Source organism: Mytilus edulis, chromosome 1, assembly GCF_963676685.1.
Source record: "Mytilus edulis chromosome 1, xbMytEdul2.2, whole genome shotgun sequence".
Lineage (NCBI taxonomy): Eukaryota > Metazoa > Mollusca > Bivalvia > Mytilida > Mytilidae > Mytilus > Mytilus edulis.
The window spans coordinates 62,192,741-62,214,574 of NC_092344.1; the positions used below are offsets into that span (position 1 = coordinate 62,192,741).

The 21,834-nt window shown below is 34.0% G+C and overlaps 2 protein-coding genes across 3 annotated transcripts in view; one reads left to right on the top strand and one right to left on the bottom strand.

The window, feature by feature from the left end:
- Positions 1-1,312, bottom strand: part of LOC139515043 (uncharacterized) — a 38,154-nt gene extending 36,842 nt beyond the window's left edge. For both annotated transcript variants that reach the window (XM_071304609.1, XM_071304604.1), the window contains exon 1: positions 1,103-1,312. In XM_071304609.1, the coding sequence (XP_071160710.1) occupies positions 1,103-1,178 (76 nt within the window). In that variant the 5' untranslated portion in view covers positions 1,179-1,312. The remainder of the gene's footprint in view (positions 1-1,102) is intronic.
- A 3,118-nt stretch (positions 1,313-4,430) lies between these two features.
- LOC139515054 (uncharacterized) lies at positions 4,431-20,228 on the top strand. Its single transcript, XM_071304617.1, has 8 exons — positions 4,431-4,575; positions 5,005-5,047; positions 5,517-5,639; positions 14,459-14,553; positions 15,238-15,331; positions 16,909-17,051; positions 18,241-18,288; positions 19,972-20,228. Exons 1-8 carry the CDS (start codon positions 4,474-4,476, stop codon positions 20,107-20,109), a joined length of 786 nt encoding a protein of 261 aa, XP_071160718.1. The 5' UTR covers positions 4,431-4,473; the 3' UTR covers positions 20,110-20,228.
- Positions 20,229-21,834: the final 1,606 nt, after the last annotated feature.

Genomic DNA, 21,834 nt, shown 5'->3' on the forward strand with positions numbered 1-21,834 from the left:
ACAATGATGTATGTAAGCAATTCTAATTTTTTAGTTATTTCCTGGGTCTTGCTAAACTTCATTTCCCGTGTTCACGGTATTATATTTGACTTCCACGTGTCATGCTTACAAAAATATCAGCAATCCAGCATCACCCTTTAAAAAGACCCCAATAAGACCCACATTATAAATTATATCTGGACTAGGACTAGACTAGACTAGTCCAAATAATTATGATGTCTTGCAAGGCTATTTTATTTTTTTTCTGGGATGCCTGGAGGGAGGCTTCCCATCATGCCCATAAAAAACTGAAATAGTCTTGCAAGACGTCATAATTATTTGGATCAGTCTATGGGCTAGTAAACCACCTAATACACCTTATCGCTATTTAGTCCAATCCGGGAAAACATTCATTTATACAACTGCCCGTTAGGATCAGGTCTCCGAAAATAGACGTCATCAGTAGTGAGCTGAGGGAGGAAAAACTTTAGAAAGCGATCTTTAGTAAACTTTGATAGATTATGATCCACGTTTTCGAAATTAAAATTGAAGTAAAAAAATATTTTGTTTGAAGTATTTACAGTAGTTTAAACATGCATGACAGGTCTCATAAAAAAGTATCATGCATGGTGCATCGTTTAAACACGGTCCCAGATAGCTTCAACTGGATGAAAAAGTTGTGCAATTTTAGAGCTTATGTTGTATTGTTATATGTATAACCGACTTTAAATAAATCTTTTATGCTTTATGCTTATGAACTTATCCAGAATGGAATAAATAGCAATTAGGTGTATGGTTAGTAAACCAGTTGTACAAAGCTAGGGTAGCCAACTTTAAATTATAGTGATAGCCATGATACACAACAGCCTGGGTGGATTTTGCTTTTTCCACCAGCCCACCCTAGCTATAATTTTTTTTTTTTGTAAAAATAGTGATTACAAATGCCTATCTGCTTTTTTCAATTGACTGTACTTGCCAGTCTTTTAATTTAACAAAAGAAATTACATGCCCACTCCTATGGGTGGGCAGAGTGGACAAGTTAGACGTTTTGCCTACCCAGTGTCCACTCCCACTGTGGACGGGTGGACAAAGCAAAATCCACCCGAGCTGTAGTGTAGCTAACCTTGCTTTTCTGTCTCCTTGGATTTGTGCTTCGCCTCCTCGACAGGGACCTTTATAATGAAAAGGAACGAAGTCATTGTTTTATGGATGGTTTTTATGCAAGCCAATGTTCCCCTTTTTCGGTATGTTTCATTGTTTAGAAGTTCAAGTTGTCAAAACTTCTGTCAACTGCGAACTGCGGGCTCAGGGGAGGTAGTCCATGTTTATAAACAAGTTCGGGTCGACATGATTTTCCGGCTTCATCCGGTTGAATATTTAGTTTACGGTCTTTCTGTTAGACTTATTAGTTTATTCTGCAGGCGCGGATCCAGAAGGGGGGGGGGGGGGTTCCAGGGGTTGGAACCCCCCTTTTTTTTGGACGATCAATGCATTTGAATGGGGACATGTAATTGGAACCCCCCCTTTGTCCTGGGTTAGGAACCCTCCCTTTTTAAAATGGCTGGATCCGCCCCCTGTTCTGCTAGTCTAAGATCGTCTAAGGAGTACCCTTGTCACATGAACGATCGATAAAAGAGAAAAATATATGTATGTTATTATTTGGCTTTTATTTCATTGAAATATTTTCGTCATGACAGATAAAATAAAATATGTCTATAAGGCAGCAACCATTTGATTTTCTGGGAGGGGGGGGGGGGGTGGGGGGGGCTATGGTTTTTTTTTCTGGACAAATTTTTTTTTTCGCAACAAGTCGAAAACAATTTTTTTCTTTCAATTTTAGCATTACATATAGTGCCAGCTGAGGGTGAAACAAACAATTTTTTTTTCTCAGATTCTCAGAATCAAAAACAAACTTTTTTTTCCAAAAAAAACCATGAGCATACTAGTAAATCAGAAGGGCGTAAAAAGGCCGGGGGGTCTGCACGCATAAGCTTAAAGCATAAAGCATAACAGATTTATTTAAAGTCGGTTAATTACATATTACAATACAACATAAGCTCTGTAGAGCTTTTATCCGACATACATATAAGACACCATGGACAAGCACAATACATAAAACACATAAAACATAAAGCACATCATGCAAATAAATAATGTTATCAAGCACAGCAATTAATAAGCACAATTAAAGCATATAAACAAACATAAAATGCAGATAAACTAACATTCATGCAATAGCTATTATAAAGCACTAAAAGTAATTCAAGCATTAAGAACACAAGAATTGTTTTACATTTTCTTATCGGGGCCTTTTATAGCTGACTATGCTCATTGTTGAAGGCCGTACGTATACGGTGGCCTATACGTTGTTAATGTCTGTGTCATTTTGGTCTTTTGTGGGTAGCTGTCTCATTGGCAATCATAACACATCTTCTTTTTTATACAAATACATTTTTTTTTAAATATGCCCAATAATTTAAAAGCCAGAGTATACAAGATATTTTAAAAATAAATAAACTGATCTACAACTCACTGAGATCTGCAGGAGGAACACTGACACGAACAGCCCTCCCAATTACCAACCACACTTTTAAACTGACCCAATGGCATATCTTCCCTCAGCTTATTTGGCAGTTCGTTCCAGAGTTAGGCTCCTGCATATCTAAATGAGTGTACCCCATGGGTAGTTGTCCTTACCCTGGGAACATCTGCTATGTTGTTATTTCTAAAAGAGTAATTACATTTTTTAATTTCAATAAGTTTATGTAGATATAATGGACATTGTTTATTAATAATCTTATATACCTCTATTGCTATCATTCTAATTCTTCTGATTTCTAAGCTTGGTAATTTTGATTTAACTAACAGTTGTTGATAGGTACTACAAGAGTCTTTATATATAAATCTTAGGGCACGCTCTTGTATTTTCTCTATTTTTCTGGTGTTACAATCACCACAGAAATGCCATATTACAGGACAATAGTTAAAATATGACATCATAAATGTATATTATAAATAATATTTTTTTTTACCGATTGCACGAAACACGGTAAATGAGGAACCTTTTTCACGGCTGCATGCACGTAAAACAAATATGTCAAAACACCATGACGTTGCACGAAAATAACACTTTACCACCCTCACTTCAGACCATTTCTGACAATGGTTCAAGATATTGTCTAGGAGTCAGGTATGATATTTTTAATATGTCTATATATTTATATCTTTCCTTTATGACCTTAAGATGTGGAGTCAGATAACATCCCAACCCCATACCCTTATGCTTCCCATTACACTTTAAACACATATTTTTTGGTGAACAAATTATTTTTAACGAAAAAAAACACAATTCTATTTGTGGAACCTAAATTTATCATTTTCTGTACTAGAGAGGATACAAAATTTCAATTATATTTGTGTGACCTAAATTATCATTTTCTGTACGAGAGAGAATGCACATCACATATTATCATAACTATTTGTGGGTTATTATGTATAATAATATACAACACTAAGCTGGATTTTTTTTTATGTTTCCTGTCTAAAATAGCAAGTGGGAGCCTGACATTATGCCGTGCCGAAAATTAGGATTATGAATTCAAAAGGCATCATTAGACGTGGTTGTATGGCGTTCATTTGATTTTTTTAAGTAAACAAACATAGTCGGAAGATTTTAACATATATTCAAGAAACCATAACGTAAAATTGATTATATTTTGCGTTAGAACAGTTCAATTTAATTTTCTATATATAAGTTTGATATGATTGGTCACAGTCAGTCCCAAAAGAACTGACAGTTTTTTTTTTAGAGAAAGCAGTGTGCTTTTTAAAATTTAGATTTATTGTCTACTGCAATATGAAATAACACTGAACATTCTCAGATCAGGAGGTTAACACGAATGCATCAAAAGTTATAAAACCAACTCTTATATTAGTCGAAAAGCTTAAACATCCACCAATTTATGTATACACACCCGTATTCACTGGAGTGCACGTTCAACTTCGTTTGAACTTTATGTACTTTAAGAAAACTATAAGTCAACAAGAATCTGATTCGACAAAAAAAATGTTGTTAAAGTTCAGTAATGACGCCAGGTCCGGAAAGACAATATGGAAATATTTGATTTTACTATCATTATGTAAACAAATGATATACATTTTCCTCATACCTTTGTAACGGGTTCAAAATTGACAAAGCCTTTACGTAAATTAATTTACTGAAGGATTTTGTAAATAACATGTAATGATTATTTCATAAATTTTATAAATATGAAAAACGTGACAGTATTGTAAAATTCGTCATTTAAAGATTTATAACTGCCACAGAAAGCGCGTCATTATTTTGCGTAAAACTATTATTGAAACTGTATATGAAAAAGAATTCAGATCACATTCTGAAATTTAAATCTCCAGGATTTATTCATCATCAAAGTTTTGTCCATCCCATTTGTGTATATAAACTGTTTAGTGTACCGATTACATTCAAAATCAACTATGTCACTTGAAACGTGTATTCTGTTTCTTGGGGTATTTCACATGCTCACCGTGTACTTTCGAGTGGCAGCCAGACACGTTGGAAATGAACATATTAATCAGGTAATTCACATCGTTTTTCCTATTTATTCTTATCGTACGAAGGTAAACCAGACACACTTTTCGGATGTATATTAATATTAATGAAGTGTTGCTTTCTTTTTTCTCTCGTTTCGAACGGTTATTTGTTTTTGTAATAAAACTTAAGCAGAAAATAGCTTGTTTAAAATAAATACCGACCGTGCAAGGGCTGATATCCAGTCAAAGTCGTTAAAAACTTCCTACGTCTATAATGCCTTTGTGTACTTTACATAAAATCTAGTATTTTTCGTTCCTCTTTTATATCCTAAAAAAATTGAATTTAAGATGTATTTTTGTCACTGTATATTTGTTGTATAAATACATTTAAAGTAATGTGACTATATAGTTTTTTTTCTCTCTTTGTATTTATGCTATGAGTGATTTTATAAATATGGCTTAACTCACTTTTAGACTCAAGGACACGTTGAATCAAATTTTACAGAGTACAACATAGGTATGTTTGATTATTAAATACATTAGTAGACAAGTAAGAAATTTGTGTATTGACAAATTTATAATTATTTCCAGAGTTTTTATTTTGACTAAAATCAAGTTAGCCCTGAAATCTTTTCCCCCTCCCAAACACAACAACAATACAAAAAAAAACCAACTAAATAAACAAACACAAAAACAAAAAAAAAACCATACAAATAATAAAAGAAAACGAACTTATAATAATAGAAAAAAATCCTGTATGATATATGATTTTCAGTTAGTACAACACTTAACGGACTATCACACACCATTATTAAGTACAGCTGTAACCTTCTTTACATTTTGTACACCAAGCAATATTCATTTGATGGTAATTAATATTCGGTTTGCTGTCTCTTCAACAGTTAAAAATAAGAAAGAATAATATGTAATCACGTGCTTTTTGTTTATTTAATGCATGTAAACTATTATTTGAAACATGGTTTTAGATTGTTATATGGAAACCGAGATTACGAGATACAATGCTGAAGATTTGCCACCTGAATGGGATGTACCAAGTAATAAGATACAAATCAGAAACCATTCTGTAACCTGGTCTTACCAAATTCAAGGTAAAATATTTGTGTTACATATTTACACGTACCATATTGACAGGAACTCCAACGAAAAATTGTCAATATAATACTTCCATGCATGTACAAACAAAACGATCTCATAGGTTGTTATACACCGCGCTTAGAACTACCATTAAAAGTTGATTATCTGAATATGTTGTTTTCTTACCACCCGTATCTGAACGATTTTTTGTTGTTTTCTGGCTTGCTTTGTACCAGATTTGTAACGTGCTTTATGAAAGACAGCATGCCGAAGGAAGGTTCACTACAGACTAGTTTGTGCTCTTACTCCTAAATGCCACCTAGTTCACCTTTAAAGCTTCTTTTTTTTTATTGTAGCGTCACTGATGAGTCTTTTGTAGAAAAAAATGCATATCTTCCGCATAAAGTTATAACCATGGTGTCATTGATGAGTTTTTATTACCACAGTATATATAACCCCGTGAATTCCGGCATCAGTCCGTGAACTTCAGCACGGGTTACATTAAGTCTGTAGGTCTATAATTGACACTATGGCTGCTTTAAACGCCAGACCGTATAAAATATATACAAATTTATTAACACAAGTTTACAGTTCAAAAGCTAGGGGAAGACTCCCCAAGCAACAGTTTTCAAAACATATAAATTAAGTCCAAGATAAGGATATTAAAACATTATAAAAGGTTCTCATAAGATATAAATATAATTGTCCAATCTTATGTAATAATAAGCTGATCATTGTCCTCGGCTTAACTTTATAAAATAGCGATAATTGCTTTTGTAGTTCAAGTGTTAGATACATGTATTATCTCTCACACTCTTGACAGCCATCGGATTAAGTTGTAAAATAGTAAATCTATAATCTCTTTGGATATTTGAAATAAGAAACATTATATTTAAAAATGAAACAAGAAATATTCAGCTAAAACTAAAAGGAGAAATATTCAATTTAAAACTAAAACGAGAGTTCATAGACATATCAAATCTTAAACGAGAGTTCATATCAATATTCAATCTAAAATGGGAGTTCATATAAAGCACTTTTCGAATTATGGTAAAAGTTCCCAACGTCACTTTTCTTCCGGTTATATTCTCCACTGCTTCCCCGAAGTGCTCGTCCCGAGCACAAATTGCTACACTATGATTTGGGTTAGTAATGTTATTTCATCTGTGGGTAATTCGTCCAGCTTTGGGTAATTCGTCTATGGGTAATTCATCTTTGGGTAATTCGTCTTTGGGTAATTCGTCTTCCTGGTTGCTGAAAGTGTGTACATACTGAAAACATCACGAACATAGAAAATGCACATATTGGACCTTTTAATAGATATATAAAGGGAGTATGTGGAGGGGGATAAACATAAACATACTAGATATTCTGAGGAGGGGGACTACTGATATAAGTATCCTAATACTCTGAGGAGGGGGACTACTGACATAAGTATACTATACTCTAATGAGGGGGACTACTGACATAAGTATACTATACTCTGAGGAGGGAACTACTGACATAAGTACAATACTCTGAGCAGAGGACCTACTGACATAAATATACTATAATATTCTGTTTCACTTGACAAATCGAAAAAAAAACATGACTCTATCATATGTATAGATATATAAACAACAAAGAGGTGGCTTTTATCATAATCATAAAAGTAGGACTACGTATTCAAGGAATTGGAGGAAAATAAAAAGGGTTGGCAATAATTAGTATTGGCCTGTTTATGATCCAAACAAAACTACACTATACTGAAAGTTTTCGAAAATACTATCAAGAATTTGAAAAGATTAACAAATTATCAGTGGATATATCTACCTTGTAAGCAGGTTTTGATCAAACATAACAAAGCATTTTTCTGACATGTAGTATACAGGTCGTCACTCCTGTACACCCATGGAAACAAGAACACAAGATAGGTGACGAGTCCATCTTGCACTCCTGTTTCGGACCAAAATTGTATTCTATAATGATTTTGTTATTCCACTGATAATCTATGTATTCATACGGAAGCTCATACGTGTAAATTCAATTACCTATAGCATGGTACGTGAAATGATACAAAATAATAACGACAACTAAACAATAATTGTGGTTATTTGGTATACTATAGTCAGTGATCTTTGTTCAAAGTTACAACCTTTACTTGTGTAATACACTAGGTTCTAGGATACAACAAGGATACACAGACTTTAGCTAAAAAAAAATTGGTGATTATCTTACTGCCAGTGACAAATATCTCATGAAAAAAATGGATATTCATCTAAGAATAATAAGGTGTTCTTAATAAAAAAAAAAGATTGTGAATGTGAAAATGACAAACAAAAATAGACATTTTTCATTTAGTTGATTATTTAAGATTCAGGAAAAAAACATGTGTACTGAAAACAAAAATTGACCGTGTGTATTATTAACGTTATCCGTGTCGTTTTCGCTTATTTTTACTTTGACTCTGAGCATGAAAGTGTTGGATTAAATCATTGTGTATGTTGTTTGATGGTTCCCATGAATTTTGTGAAGTACTATAACCTCGCCATTTAATAAGGTATTGCTTAATGTTGCCTCGTTTTCTACACTTAAGTATTCTTTCGACATCATATATGTCCTGTTGAGGGTTTGGATTTTGTGACGGTTGCTTATCTTTGTGTAATTGTGTTGGATCATTTTGATTATTTTTCCCTACATGATTTTGTGTGTGGTTATTGATTGTGTCATTGACTCTGTCAAGGATTTCAGGCATGTCCATGAGTTCCTCTGGATTTAGGTCGTGATCCTCATCTACTTCATCGGGTGGGTTTGTGGGGCGATTCTTGGGGTCGAGAAATTTCTTCAATCGATTTGCGTGCACTGGAGCCTTCAATATTTTATCGTCAGAAGCTTTGCACAAACGGTAAGTATATTCGCCTATGTGTTCTGATATGTAATATGGTCCAGTCCATTTTCGTTGGAGTTTGGGAGACAAACCAACTGGAGTCCGGGTACAGTAAAGCCATACTTTGTCTAATATGAAAAACGTGGGTTCCTCTACGTTTTTGTCGTGTTGAGTTTTGTACTTTTGTTGTGCAGTTTCAATATTCGTCTTCGCAATTTTTCTGGCAAGGGTTAAATTATCGACAATCAATTTTAGGGCTGACTCTGCATCTTTGCTCAATCCTTTTGTAGATTCTGGGATTAGTGCGATGTCGATAGGATTTCGAGGTTCCCTTCCAAAGACCAAATAATATGGACTATATTGTGTTGACTCGGTTTGTATTGTGTTTCGGAAAGCCATCATGACGCCTTGTAAGTAGTCGGGCCATGTTGACTGGTTGTCATGGCAATACATACGCAGAGATGTTGCTAATGTACGATTCTGTCGTTCGGTTGCTGCATTGCATTCTGGGTGATAGGATGACGTATTTAGCTTGGTGATCTGGAAAATTTTGCAGATTTCTTTCACGAGGTTCGAAGTGAAGTTTTTCCCCAAATCTGTAAGAATTTGTCTACAAGGACCATATCGACATATAATTTCGTTGTATAAGATTCTTGCAGTTTCTACGGCTCCTCCTGTTTTAAGTGGAAAGGCTTCACACCATTTAGAGAACGGACATACAACTAGTAAGATTTGGTTGAATCCACCTGCTGACTTTGGTAAATTGCAAAGAATGTCCATGTGTATTCTTTCAAATACTCCAGTTGCCGGAAGCGGCTGTAAGGGTGCTCTCTTAGAGTGCGGATTAGTCTTGCCTTGTTGACATTCAATACAGGTTTTCACATAATCTTCAATGTCTGAGTACATTCTCTTCCAGTAATACTTCATTCGGATGTTGTTGTAAGTTCTGTCAATACCGGGGTGCGCTGCAATAATTGCATCATGGTACGATAAAAGTACGTCGTTTTGTAATGCCTTTGGTATAACTAATTGTTTGATGACCCTATCTGATAAGTGTCCTTTCCCTCTAGGATAGTAATGGTGAAACAGTATACCATTAGAAACAACGTAGTGATTTGACTCTCGGACTATTACGTCAGCTTTCTTTTTGTCTTGGGGTAACGTGTTTTGTTCAATGTATTGTAGCATTTGTCCTGCTTCTTCGTCTTCATTTTGAGCTGCTTGGATTCTACCCTGGGTAAGGTTTGTGGTTTCGATCATCATGAGTAATGGATCTGCACTACGATATTGATTATCTGCTTCAGTAAGTGCCTTAATTGCTGATACTGATTCATGTTTTGATTCGTCTAAGTGCTTTGACTGGACTGGCTGGATGACTGAACTGTGTTGATTTGTTTCTTTTCTGGATTGATCGGTTGCTGTATATGTAGCCTCGATCTCGTCTATACTGAGTCGACGCTGACGCTGGTTCTCGGGATGCTGAATTCTGGAGAGGAAGTCAGCGCAAACGTTATCTTTTCCTGGTTGATAGTGAACTTCAAAATTGTATGTCTGAAGATACATGGACCATCTTGCTAAACGTCCGGTACTCTCTTTGATACGATGAAGGTATTGTAACTCTATATGATCTGTATACACGTGAAATTTGTTATTGGCCAAATAAACGTGGAACTGTTTGATAGCTACAACAAGTGCAAGGCATTCTCTGTCTTTAACGTCCCATCTTTGTTCTGGTTTTCGTAGCATACGTCCGCCATACGCAATAACTCGGAGTTTCTTGTCCTTGTCATGTTGACCTAGAACATATCCTATTGCAGTACCACTTGCGTCAGTATGTAAAATAAACTCTTTATTGAAGTCCGGAAATACTAGAATAGGAGCTGAAGTAAGTTTTGTCTTGAGCGTTTCGAGCGATCGTTGACATTCGTCTGTCCAATGGAATTGTTGATCTTTGTGTAGCAGTTGATTGAGCGGAGAAGTAATCTTGGAGTAGTTGTGAATGAACTTTCTGTAGTAATTACATAGTCCAAGAAACATACGTACTTCTTTGACATTTTTCGGCGCTGCAAAGGAATGTACAGATGCCGTTTTCTCTGGATCCACTGCTATGCCATCTTTGGTGATAATGTGGCCTAAATATTGAACTTCTTTACAAGCGAACTGACACTTTGATGGCTTCAATTTCAGATTGGCTTCGATTAGTTTATCAAATAGGGCTGCTAAGTGACAAAGATGTTCTTCAAAGTTCTTACTGTAAATTAGAATGTCGTCTACATAAACTAATGCACTTTTCCAGTTGAGATCTCTGATTACTTCATTCATGATCATGTTGAAGGTTGCAGGTGAATTTGCCAGGCCATATGGAAGTCGGTTGAACTCGTACTGACCTCGATGCGTCATAAAAGCAGTCTTTTCTTTGGATTGCTCATCAAGTTCTAGCTGCCAGAAGCCCTGTCTCATATCACAGACGCTATATGTCTGGGCATGCTTTTCTCCAAGTGTATCTAGGACATCTGAAAGATTTGGCAGCGATTGTGTATAGATTTTCGTAAGACGGTTTAGTCTGCGATAGTCCACACATACTCTCTTCTCGCCATTGGGCTTAGCTACTAGCAAGATGGGGCTGCTCCATGGTGACATGCTTTTTCGAATGATACCTTGTTCCTCCATTTCGTCCAAATGTGTATTTATTTCTTCCTTTGTTTTAGGGGTAGTCCGGTACGGAAATTGTCTGACTGGATTTGCATCGCCTGTATCAATGATGTGTTTGCCTATTTTGGTACAGCCTAATTCGGTTATGTCTTTAGCAAAAGCTTGCCTATATTGCCCTAACAGAGTCAATAACTGATATTTTTGTGTTTCGCTTAAATCGGATTTTGAAAGATCAATACCTATCTCGGTAGCAATTTTGATATAATTATTATTTGAATTTGAAGCTTCGCCAGTTCTGATACTATCTATAAACTCAAAATTTTCTTTTAATTCTCCAAAAATTTTATCATCTTGAATTTTAATAAAATTTCCAATTATAGTATTTTGTTTCAGTGTAATTACAGCATTTGTAGGATTTAAGATTTCAAAAACAGAAGTGTTGTTATGTGTTTGTATTAAGCACCGTGCTCCCATAATATTATGTTTGCCAGCAAGTGAAAAATTTGGTTCAATCACTCCTGATGTGTTTTCGTTACAATTTTCTATTTTTACAGGAAAAATAACTCTTTGTCTTGGTTGAAAGGTAACATCAGATAGCACACGAACAAAATTGTGTGTGTGATCCCGATCTTGGCCCTGACTTAAAGAAACTTCTGTCATTCCATTTTGTAATGTTAAAACTTGTTTGGGGAAACTTATTTCAGCTTTTTGATCATGCATGAAGTCTCGGCCTAAAATAAGTGGCATATTGACATCATCCAAAATATAAAAATCGTGAAATAAAGTTAGCTTTCCTATTTCAACGGGCAGTGTGACTTTGCCTAGTACTCTGATAAAATTGTCATTTACACCACGAACACCTAACAAATCTGATTTATCTACAGGGTAAGGTTTGTCTACTTGTAATGACTTATAAGTATTTGTATTTATGACCGATACTGCTGCACCGGTATCTACAAGAGTATGAATAACTGAGGAACCTATTCTAACATTTATTTTACAATCGGCTCTTGAACAGCCTGTATTTGCAAAAAGATTAACAATATTCTGATTAGGGGGGTTATTTCTAGAATTCATAAACCTGTCTTTGATTGAATTATGGGATAGGTTGGACTTTGCACGACTTGGGTAACGATTGAATTTGTTTCTCTGAAGCCTTTTATTTGGGGGGCGTTTCTGTTGTCTATAAACATGATTAAGTACATTGACAGGGGGAACGTAAAATTGTGCATTCTCAAAATGTTCGTAACTATTACAGTATGTATCACACTTACCATCACTTCTGGGTTGGATCTGTGGTGTAGGATTGTCCTCTATAGAACTGGTGACTGGTTCTGGTTTCGATACTAGCTGCATGGTGATGTCTGCTAGCAAAGCAGCATCTATGGCTTCACTTACGGAAAAGTTTTGTTTAAGACCGGTTGCGGTGACAAACGGAACAACAAACTCTGGTTAAGTCCACGAAGAATAAATTGTTCCATCATTAATGTTTGACCAGCTAGAAAACAGAGTCTCTCGATTCTGGATATAAACTGCGAAACAGTTTCGTATTGTTTTTGTTTTAAATCGGCTGCATCTTTCCACAATCCCACTTTTTCTATACTCTTTCTCCCAAAGCGCTCCGTGAATTTTCTGAACAATGTCTGCTTGTTGTTTCTGTCTTCATTGTCTAATAACATGTACCATGCTAAAACGTAATCGTCAATAAAGCATGTAAACGCTCTTGTGGCTTGCACGTCATCCCACTTTGAAAATTCGCACATAAGTTCGTAACGCTGTATCCACATATCTGCATTTTCTGTTTCGAACGCGTTAAATTTTTCCAACTTTGGTAACTCCATTTCTTCATATAAACTGGGACTAGTTCATAAGTAAAACACTCGCTTGGCTGCAAAGGTTACGGTAATCGTTGGATCCTTCCCAATTATAACCCCGTGAATTCCGGCATCAGTCCGTGAACTTCAGCACGGGTTACATTAAGTCTGTAGGTCTATAATTGACACTATGGCTGCTTTAAACGCCAGACCGTATAAAATATATACAAATTTATTAACACAAGTTTACAGTTCAAAAGCTAGGGGAAGACTCCCCAAGCAACAGTTTTCAAAACATATAAATTAAGTCCAAGATAAGGATATTAAAACATTATAAAAGGTTCTCATAAGATATAAATATAATTGTCCAATCTTATGTAATAATAAGCTGATCATTGTCCTCGGCTTAACTTTATAAAATAGCGATAATTGCTTTTGTAGTTCAAGTGTTAGATACATGTATTATCTCTCACACTCTTGACAGCCATCGGATTAAGTTGTAAAATAGTAAATCTATAATCTCTTTGGATATTTGAAATAAGAAACATTATATTTAAAAATGAAACAAGAAATATTCAGCTAAAACTAAAAGGAGAAATATTCAATTTAAAACTAAAACGAGAGTTCATAGACATATCAAATCTTAAACGAGAGTTCATATCAATATTCAATCTAAAATGGGAGTTCATATAAAGCACTTTTCGAATTATGGTAAAAGTTCCCAACGTCACTTTTCTTCCGGTTATATTTATATTAAATTTATCTAGTTTTATCCCAGCTCCCTTAAATTGGACTCCAAGTTTAGAGATACGACAAAATGTCGTTTAAGTCGAAACTGGTACATATGAGATATTGAGCGATAAATTTGCATATTTTCATTTAGATAGAAGAACATTTATCAAACGGCCCTAGAGTGAAAGACATTCCGCGGAAATCTGACCTCTTTAAAATAACGTATCTTAATTTAAGAAAAGAAATATCAATTTCAAAAGATGCAAATTAAGATAATTACATTATAGATGTATGTTTCATTATGATACTTTATTCTGATTGGCTAACTGCACATCACGTGTTATTCCGTAAGCAATTGCATTGCTCAATAAAACTTTTCATGCATGATAACACATGGTCCCACAATAAAGTGCACAAGTGAATTAAATAAAACAATAATAAAATTCGTGTTTTCATGATCATTGCTAAAAAATGTAATTATAAGTATTGAATGCTTCTTTTTGTAACTTCATAGGGTTGTGAAAGCGTTGACCGTGCACGCATTTTTAATATGAAGCGCTTCCTCGCTTCATACAAAATGTACTTCGGTCAACGCTTTTACACCCCAATGAAGTTACAAAAAGAAGCATTCAATTCTTAAATGAATGAATTCAAAATCATCTTCGAATTGTTACATTTTCAGTGGTGAAAATTTGTTATTGGTTGTAGCAAAATGACATTTTAATAATATATATTAAAGTTAATATAATCTTATCTCTTTTTTTTAAAGATAAAAGCAATTTAACAGGTTTCAAGGTATGGTTTATGAACTGGGAAACAGAAGGTTGCAAGCTGGTATTGTTGAATAATACTTATGATAATCTAGTAAGTAAGTGAAACAATTGATAGTAATATATTTATCCATCTATTGTATCTAAATAACAAATGTAATATAATAAATAAACAAGAATGTGTTCATAGTAAACGGATGCCCCACTCGCACTATCATTTTCTATGTTCAGTGAACCGTGAAATTGGGATCAAAACTTTGATTTGGAATTAAAATTAGAAAGATCATATCATAGGGAACATGTGTATTAAGTTTCAAGTTGATTGGACTTCAACTTCATCAAAAACTACCTTGACCAAAAACTTTAACCTGACGCGAACTGACGCACGGACGGACGAACAGACGAATAGACGGACGGAAGCACAGACCAGAAAAATATAATGCCCCTCTTCTATCGTATGTGGGGCATAAATATAGTTCTAAAAGTCATCTGAATATGACAAATGACAGTTCAACTTTTGAACAAACAAATAAAATTTAATGAATCAGAATGTAAAAAAGATATAAATAGAATATCGTCTTTACATATATACATAAACTTTCACAATTTTTTTTCTATCCCCAAACTCAGTTTGAAAAGCTGCGGGACTATGTTTTCTAGGATCTGGGTAAGATACATTTTGACCTTTTGAATTCTAAAACTCTAACATATGTTTTCGTGTAAAGTTTGCCGTTTTGTGTCTAACCATGCATTAACTGCATGTTTATGAACATTTCAGATGAATTTTAAAACGCACTTGCCAGATAATATCAAGAATACGCCTGCGCTGTCAGTAAATGTCTACCCACTTGTAGAAATTGGCTCAATAAAACGTAAGTAAATACTAATGTTAAGGATGTCTGCTGCTCAGTTTCAAAAGAAATAACTTTCCACAAAACTAATATATATTGATAGGGATTTAAATGAGGAATAAAAAAAACAAAATAAATATAGGGGTCAATTTGCTTGTTTTAGAGATATTAGCCATTGGAATTATGGCGGGAAAATGTTCTCTGAGCCTCTTGATTTTTATAGCCTTATCATTGACCAGTAAAAGCTCTAAAAACTATTAAAAAATAAATAAGATTTTATAAGAATTTTACAAATGACTTATAATTATACATGTAAAAGATAAATAAAAAGAAAAATAGAGGTTCATGGGCAATTTTTTTTTTTAAGGCATTCAAATGGATAAAACGAGAGGATTTCGAAAATCTGGCAAAAATTCCAAAACATGACAAGCAAACATCCTTAAATGATTCTTGTAGACATCAAGACAACATGGCAATGATACACACAGTTAAACACTACTGTGGATCCATTAATATTCGTTGGATACCAATTTTCGTGGATTTCGTGGGTACAGGGGAACCACGAATTTAAATGTTCAACGAACTATTAGTTTTCTAAAGGAATGAATGCCGAAAATGCCAAAACCACCAACTTAAATATCCACGAAAACAATTGAATCCACATTACTTTTATTTGTATTAATTATGATTGTCTGAATCTTAATGAAAACCCTAAAAGCAAATGCTTTTCAATAATGTTCCACTCTGAGAAGACACGCCCATTTACACGCGTGCTAAAACTGTGACAACCAAACGTACAACACTCTGAAGTATTTATAACATGTAACCAAGAACGAATGTAGAATTAAGATAAGCCGTCCTCCATTACTAAGCGACACATAAAGTCGAGATAAGGTATGATTGTCAATGAGACAACTATCCACAAGAGTTAAAATGAAGTGGATGTTAACAACCGTATGGCCTTCAACAATTAGAAAAAAACATACCGTATATTCGGAAACAAAAGGCACCGTTATGAAAAGTTTATGAAACAATTCAATTGAGAAAACTATTGGACTATTCATAACAAAACAATGTATGTAAAAACAAATATGACAGACATGAAAGAACGACAAACACTGAACTTCAGTCTCCTGATTTTGGAAAGGCTCATACAGAGTGTGGCGGCGTTAAACACGTTTCTGAGCGTCCAACCCTCCCTTAACATGGGACAGTGGTGTAACAGCAGAACATAAGATCAAACTAGAACACTCAGTTGGAAAAGGTTTAACGCATTTGATCGATAACAAAGAAAAACATCAGACAAAAACAAAAACACAGACAGGACGTCACATCATGGTTATATATCTATCCCTCATGCATCCCAACAAAAAAGATGTAAGAACAGATCTGAAAGAATGGAATATAAGTATTTTTTGTCATTATATTTGTTAACCTTTTAGTGTTGAATTCTAATATCATTGTGTTTGACAGTGTCTTCTCTTTCACTCAAAGATATATTCAATATCCACATTTAAAAATCAAAATTGCATAATAAACATTTATTTATTTTAGGTATGAAAATATGAAGATTGTTAATTTCTCAATGTTCTTTCTAGATGTGCAGTGGAAAGGTCTTTCGTTTTTAAATGTATCTGGGAACAGCATTAAAGTTGTTTTTGGTCTACAGCATATAAGTTCTATGAATTTCAGCCTGTACAGGAAGAATGGAAAACTTGTCTATTCACAACGTGTTCAAGGAGTAAGTTTATACTGTTACATAATGTAAAAGTCTTTGTGTGTATGCCACATCCACCCCTGCCCGCTTTTTGACCGAAAAAAATGTCGGTGTTTGGTCAAAATGTACTTAAGCTTTGCTCTGCTCGACAGTATGTATATATCCAGTTTCCTTAAATTACGACCCTTTTAAACAGTCTTGGATCTGCCCCTGTTTAGACTCTCACTATTTTGTACGTACTCATTGAGCTGCTTCTTTTCAAAAAGATTTAAATAGGCCAACTCGTAATATATAGCATTATTTCATAAAGAATACTAAAGTTAATCATTTAATCAATACCCAACACATACGTTATATTCTGGTGCTATGGATCGTGGCTGAAACTTTACTGGAAACAAACGAGATACTGCAACTAAATGCATTTTGTTGCTTGTCATTCTTGTCACCAAGCTATAAAAAAAGATTATAAAGGACATGTTCAACCATTATATTTAAAATTGCGAGTGAATTATTTAAAAAAAATATCCACACAGTATTCAGTTTGATAACAAAAGCTGTTGTCATTTTGAGATGCACCCCTAAACACGATGACAAAATGACAACGCCATATGGCGAAAAACTACCAATTGAAAAAGAACAGTATAAAAACACAAAATAAAGTAAAACGAACGCACCAACAACGAAATAGGCTTTTTCATGTGCTCCGGAAAGGAGGACAGATCCTGTTCCATATGTGACGCCAATAGTATTTAACATGTTATTTGTTTATTTTACCTTTTATGTCTATTTTGTTCATGCGTCGTTGTAAATATAATGGAATTTGATGCAACTGTCATACAAGTGAGAGGTTTTGCGCTATAAAACCAGACCCCATCCACAATTTTCTACAATTAAAAAAATGCCTGTACCAAGTCAGAAATATAACAGTTGATGTCCATTCGTTTGATGTGTTTTATCATCTGATTTTGCCATTTGAGCCAGGATCGACTTTCCGTTTTAAATTTTCCTGGGAGTTCAGTATTTTTGTGGTTTTAATTTTTTCTATGAAAAAAAGAGAAGAAAGAAAACTTACACGTTTCTGCACCATATTTCAAAGTTTTTGTACGATTTAGCTTTACATATAATTTTGTGAATTATTACAATGTGTTTATTCCCCATGAACACTTTAATATGTGTATTCTTGCTGAAAGATTTAACTTCTTGTTCATTATAGTCAATGGTTGTGGTAAAGCATCTACCAAGAGGTGTCTATTTCTTCGAGGTACGTAAACTTCTTCATTACATTTATATGAATTCCACAAATATCAATGGTTTGATGGAATACAAAACAAAAACAAAATTGTCAGGTATGTCAGGTTTGATAAAATACAATGATACGATAACTTTCATGCGTCAGAAGTTCTTTTCGAAATTTACCTTCATCAGGAACGCCAAAAGCCAGGAAATCCGATGTATGAATACGCAGAAACGTAAGAAACTTTATTACACTATCACGGACCTAAAACGAAAAGCCAATTTCATTTTTATTATTTTACTAAAATTCCGACACATTATAATCTCTAAAAGTAGCACATAAAACATGAAAGTTACATGCTTGAAGTGACTAGGTGAAAAAGATCACCGTGGGTTCAAAACTGTATCGTATTCCCGTTAGTTAACAGTGCACGAGGGAGGTGGAAAGTTTGCCTATGTGAAAGGGCAATAAATCTTTCACAACAATGTAAATAAAATAAGATGTAACCTGGAATACATCCATGAGACAACAACCAAGCCATTTGTCAATCAGTTGAAACCTGAATCGTCGTTATACCAAATAAGTTAATGACATATATAAATAAAGGCAACAGTAGTATAACGGTGTTCCAAAGTCATTAATCGATTGATAGAAAACAAGTCCGGGCTACAAACTCAAACCGTGGGAAACACATCAACTATATGAGAAAAACAAAGGAACAACAGGAACACTGACGTGCAACAAAAACAAACACACGAGATGTGTCTAGGCAAACAGGAAATTATCATACAAAAGAAAAGCAGATATATCAAAATTCAACAGTTCTTATATCTATTTTTTTCATATTTGAAGAATCCAGTTCATATTATCATATTCTGAGAGATCAATAACTTTCAAATTATACATTTGTGTTTGATTGTAAAACAAATCTTTTAATTGCTAGTATCTTAACTTTCTACCAAAACATGTTGTTCGCGGTCTAAAGAATAACAACACTGACACAACCTTTGAACAACTAGATTTAAAAGCTAGAATGCCTTCCCTTTTCCTTTTCTAAGTTTTGAACATCCATTTGTTGATTGTCTTGTTAGCCTTAGAGAGTTACCATTTGATTTTTATGGGGGATTAGGATGAAAAATTTTGTCCTGCATTTTATTTTTAGCTGTAATCTCTGTCCTGCCTTTTTATTTTTCACTCTAATCGGTCCTGCCTTTTTTTTTTTAGTTTATTCTGACTTTTTTTTTTAGTTTATCCTGACTTTTTTTTTTACGTAAATTGTCGTCCTGACTTTTTTTTTTGCAAGTGTCAGATCCTGCCTTTTTTACTCAAAACTCCTGTCCTGCCTATTTTTTTCAAATTTCATTCTAGCCCCCCCCTAAAAATCAAATGGTAGCTCCCTTATCTATTGATTGTGTTTGTAGCCACCTCTAAAATTTGTAAATGAATGTTATGTATATAAAGCAATTTACTTTTTTCACTAGTTAAGTAAACATTAAATCTCTCAAAATAACTGTTTAATATTTTTTTGCAAATTATATTTAAATGAGTTCCATTTCTTTTTATCTTCTTTAATATGTTGTTGAATCTGAAATTATTAAGAAAAAGAACTTTCTTGTCCGATCTTCTTCTATGTTTTTATCACCAAAATTAAATGAAATAGACATACTAGAACATAATATTCTTGAAGGAAACCATTTTTATTTTTTACAGCTGGATCATATAGATAGTGATATGTCTTTAAATCACTGTCCTTGCTATGTCGAATCTTTGGGCAAGAAAGTGTGTTTAAAGTGTGAAAGAAAAAATAGTAACGAGTTCCATGTTCCAGGCGAGCGGTCGAGTATGTAGAGTGTTTGATGTTGTATTTGTATTTGTCTTTTTAGTGGTTGTGATTGAATTAGATGTGGTTTGTTTGCAGTTTTACTAGATTTTATTTTCTAGTTAATTGCACTTAAATAAGCATATTGTTGCCTTTATATTCTAAACTATGTTAATCACATAATATATATAAATGTAATTGCATGAATTTAAGAACAAGCATGAAAAGATGACTGTACTCATAGACAAGCATGTCTTTCTCATGTCAAGAATACACAATAAAAGGAAGAACAAGCATGAAAAGATGACTGTACTCATAAACAAGCATGTCTTTCTCATGTCAAGAATACACAATAAAATGTATGTTATTTTGAATATTGTTTTTGTTAAAATCCTGATATAATTTAATTGTGGATGTAACGCGTCTTCTGATTGGCTGACGTTATTTTGTTATGAGCCCATAGACATAATTTAGTCATGTGACCGTGACGTCATCAACGTTTTTTCAAGGTTTTCTACGGTTTAAAATGGAATTTAGAATTAAATTATAAGAAATGACTGTAATATTTTTTCTGTCTATTCGAAATAACATAAAAAATGTGGTGCACACTGAATAACGCGCTAATGTTATTTCTTCATAGGCAGAAAAAATATTACAGTCATTCCTTAAATACGGTTTTTCTTTAAAGATATATTCAGGATAGCTTTGTATTTTTTTGTTTAAGTAAACTTGACATTTCTTTACACGAGGACTCATAGGAGACATACAGATATAATGTGATGAACTTAAAATTTTAGACAAGATTTCGATTAGCTTACATAATACTCCTCCAATACATAAGTCGCAGTCAGTCATTGACTAGTGTACATGTACAAGGTAATTCAAAGTATAATGTGCAGAATGTGCTGGTTTTGACCTTCCTAAGAAAAGAGCAAGATCAAACGTTTGAAAACAAATGTCTGATATATGTATACGACTTTAAATAAACGCCTGTCTAGCGTACAATTGAAAGCCTAGTATCTCCTATATGTGTTTATTTACAAATACTCGGTCGACGTCACTTCTGGTTGAGGTTTCCTCCAAGACTTCTGTGTTGATATGAATTAGTATGGTATTTGATTTAATCAAAAGGTTTACAAACGTTTGATTCTTTTTAAAATACAAAGGATCTTCGTTCTTCGTTCTTAAGATTATCCTGGATGTATTTGACAAATCATTCGGAACATTTGGTCCACAATGCTTTTTAACTTCGTCCTTGGTAAGGCCTTTTCTGATTCGATCGCTTCTGGTGTTCACAATTTTATGATGAGTTTATGTATATATATTGAATGACATGTATACTTACTAGTATTGTGTATATGTGAATTCAGTGGCTATAACATAGTTAGCTTTCACACCCAGTTTGTGCGTGTCTGTTCTATGAGTACACTCTGGAGCTGGCATGTCAGTTAACTGCTAGTAGTCTGTTGTTATTTATGTATTATTGTCATTTTATTTATTTTCTTTTGTTACATCTTCTACACCAGACTCGGACTTCTCTTGAACTGAATTTTAAATGTGCGTATTGTTTGTTATGCGTTTACTTGTCTACATTGGCTAGAGGTATAGGGTGAGGGTTGATATCTCATAAACATGTTAAGTCCCGCCGCATTTTTGCGCCTGTCCCAAGTGAGAAGCCTCTGGCCTTTGTTAGTCTTGTATTATTTTAATTTAGTTTCTTGTGTACAATTTGGAAATTAGTATGGCGTTCATTA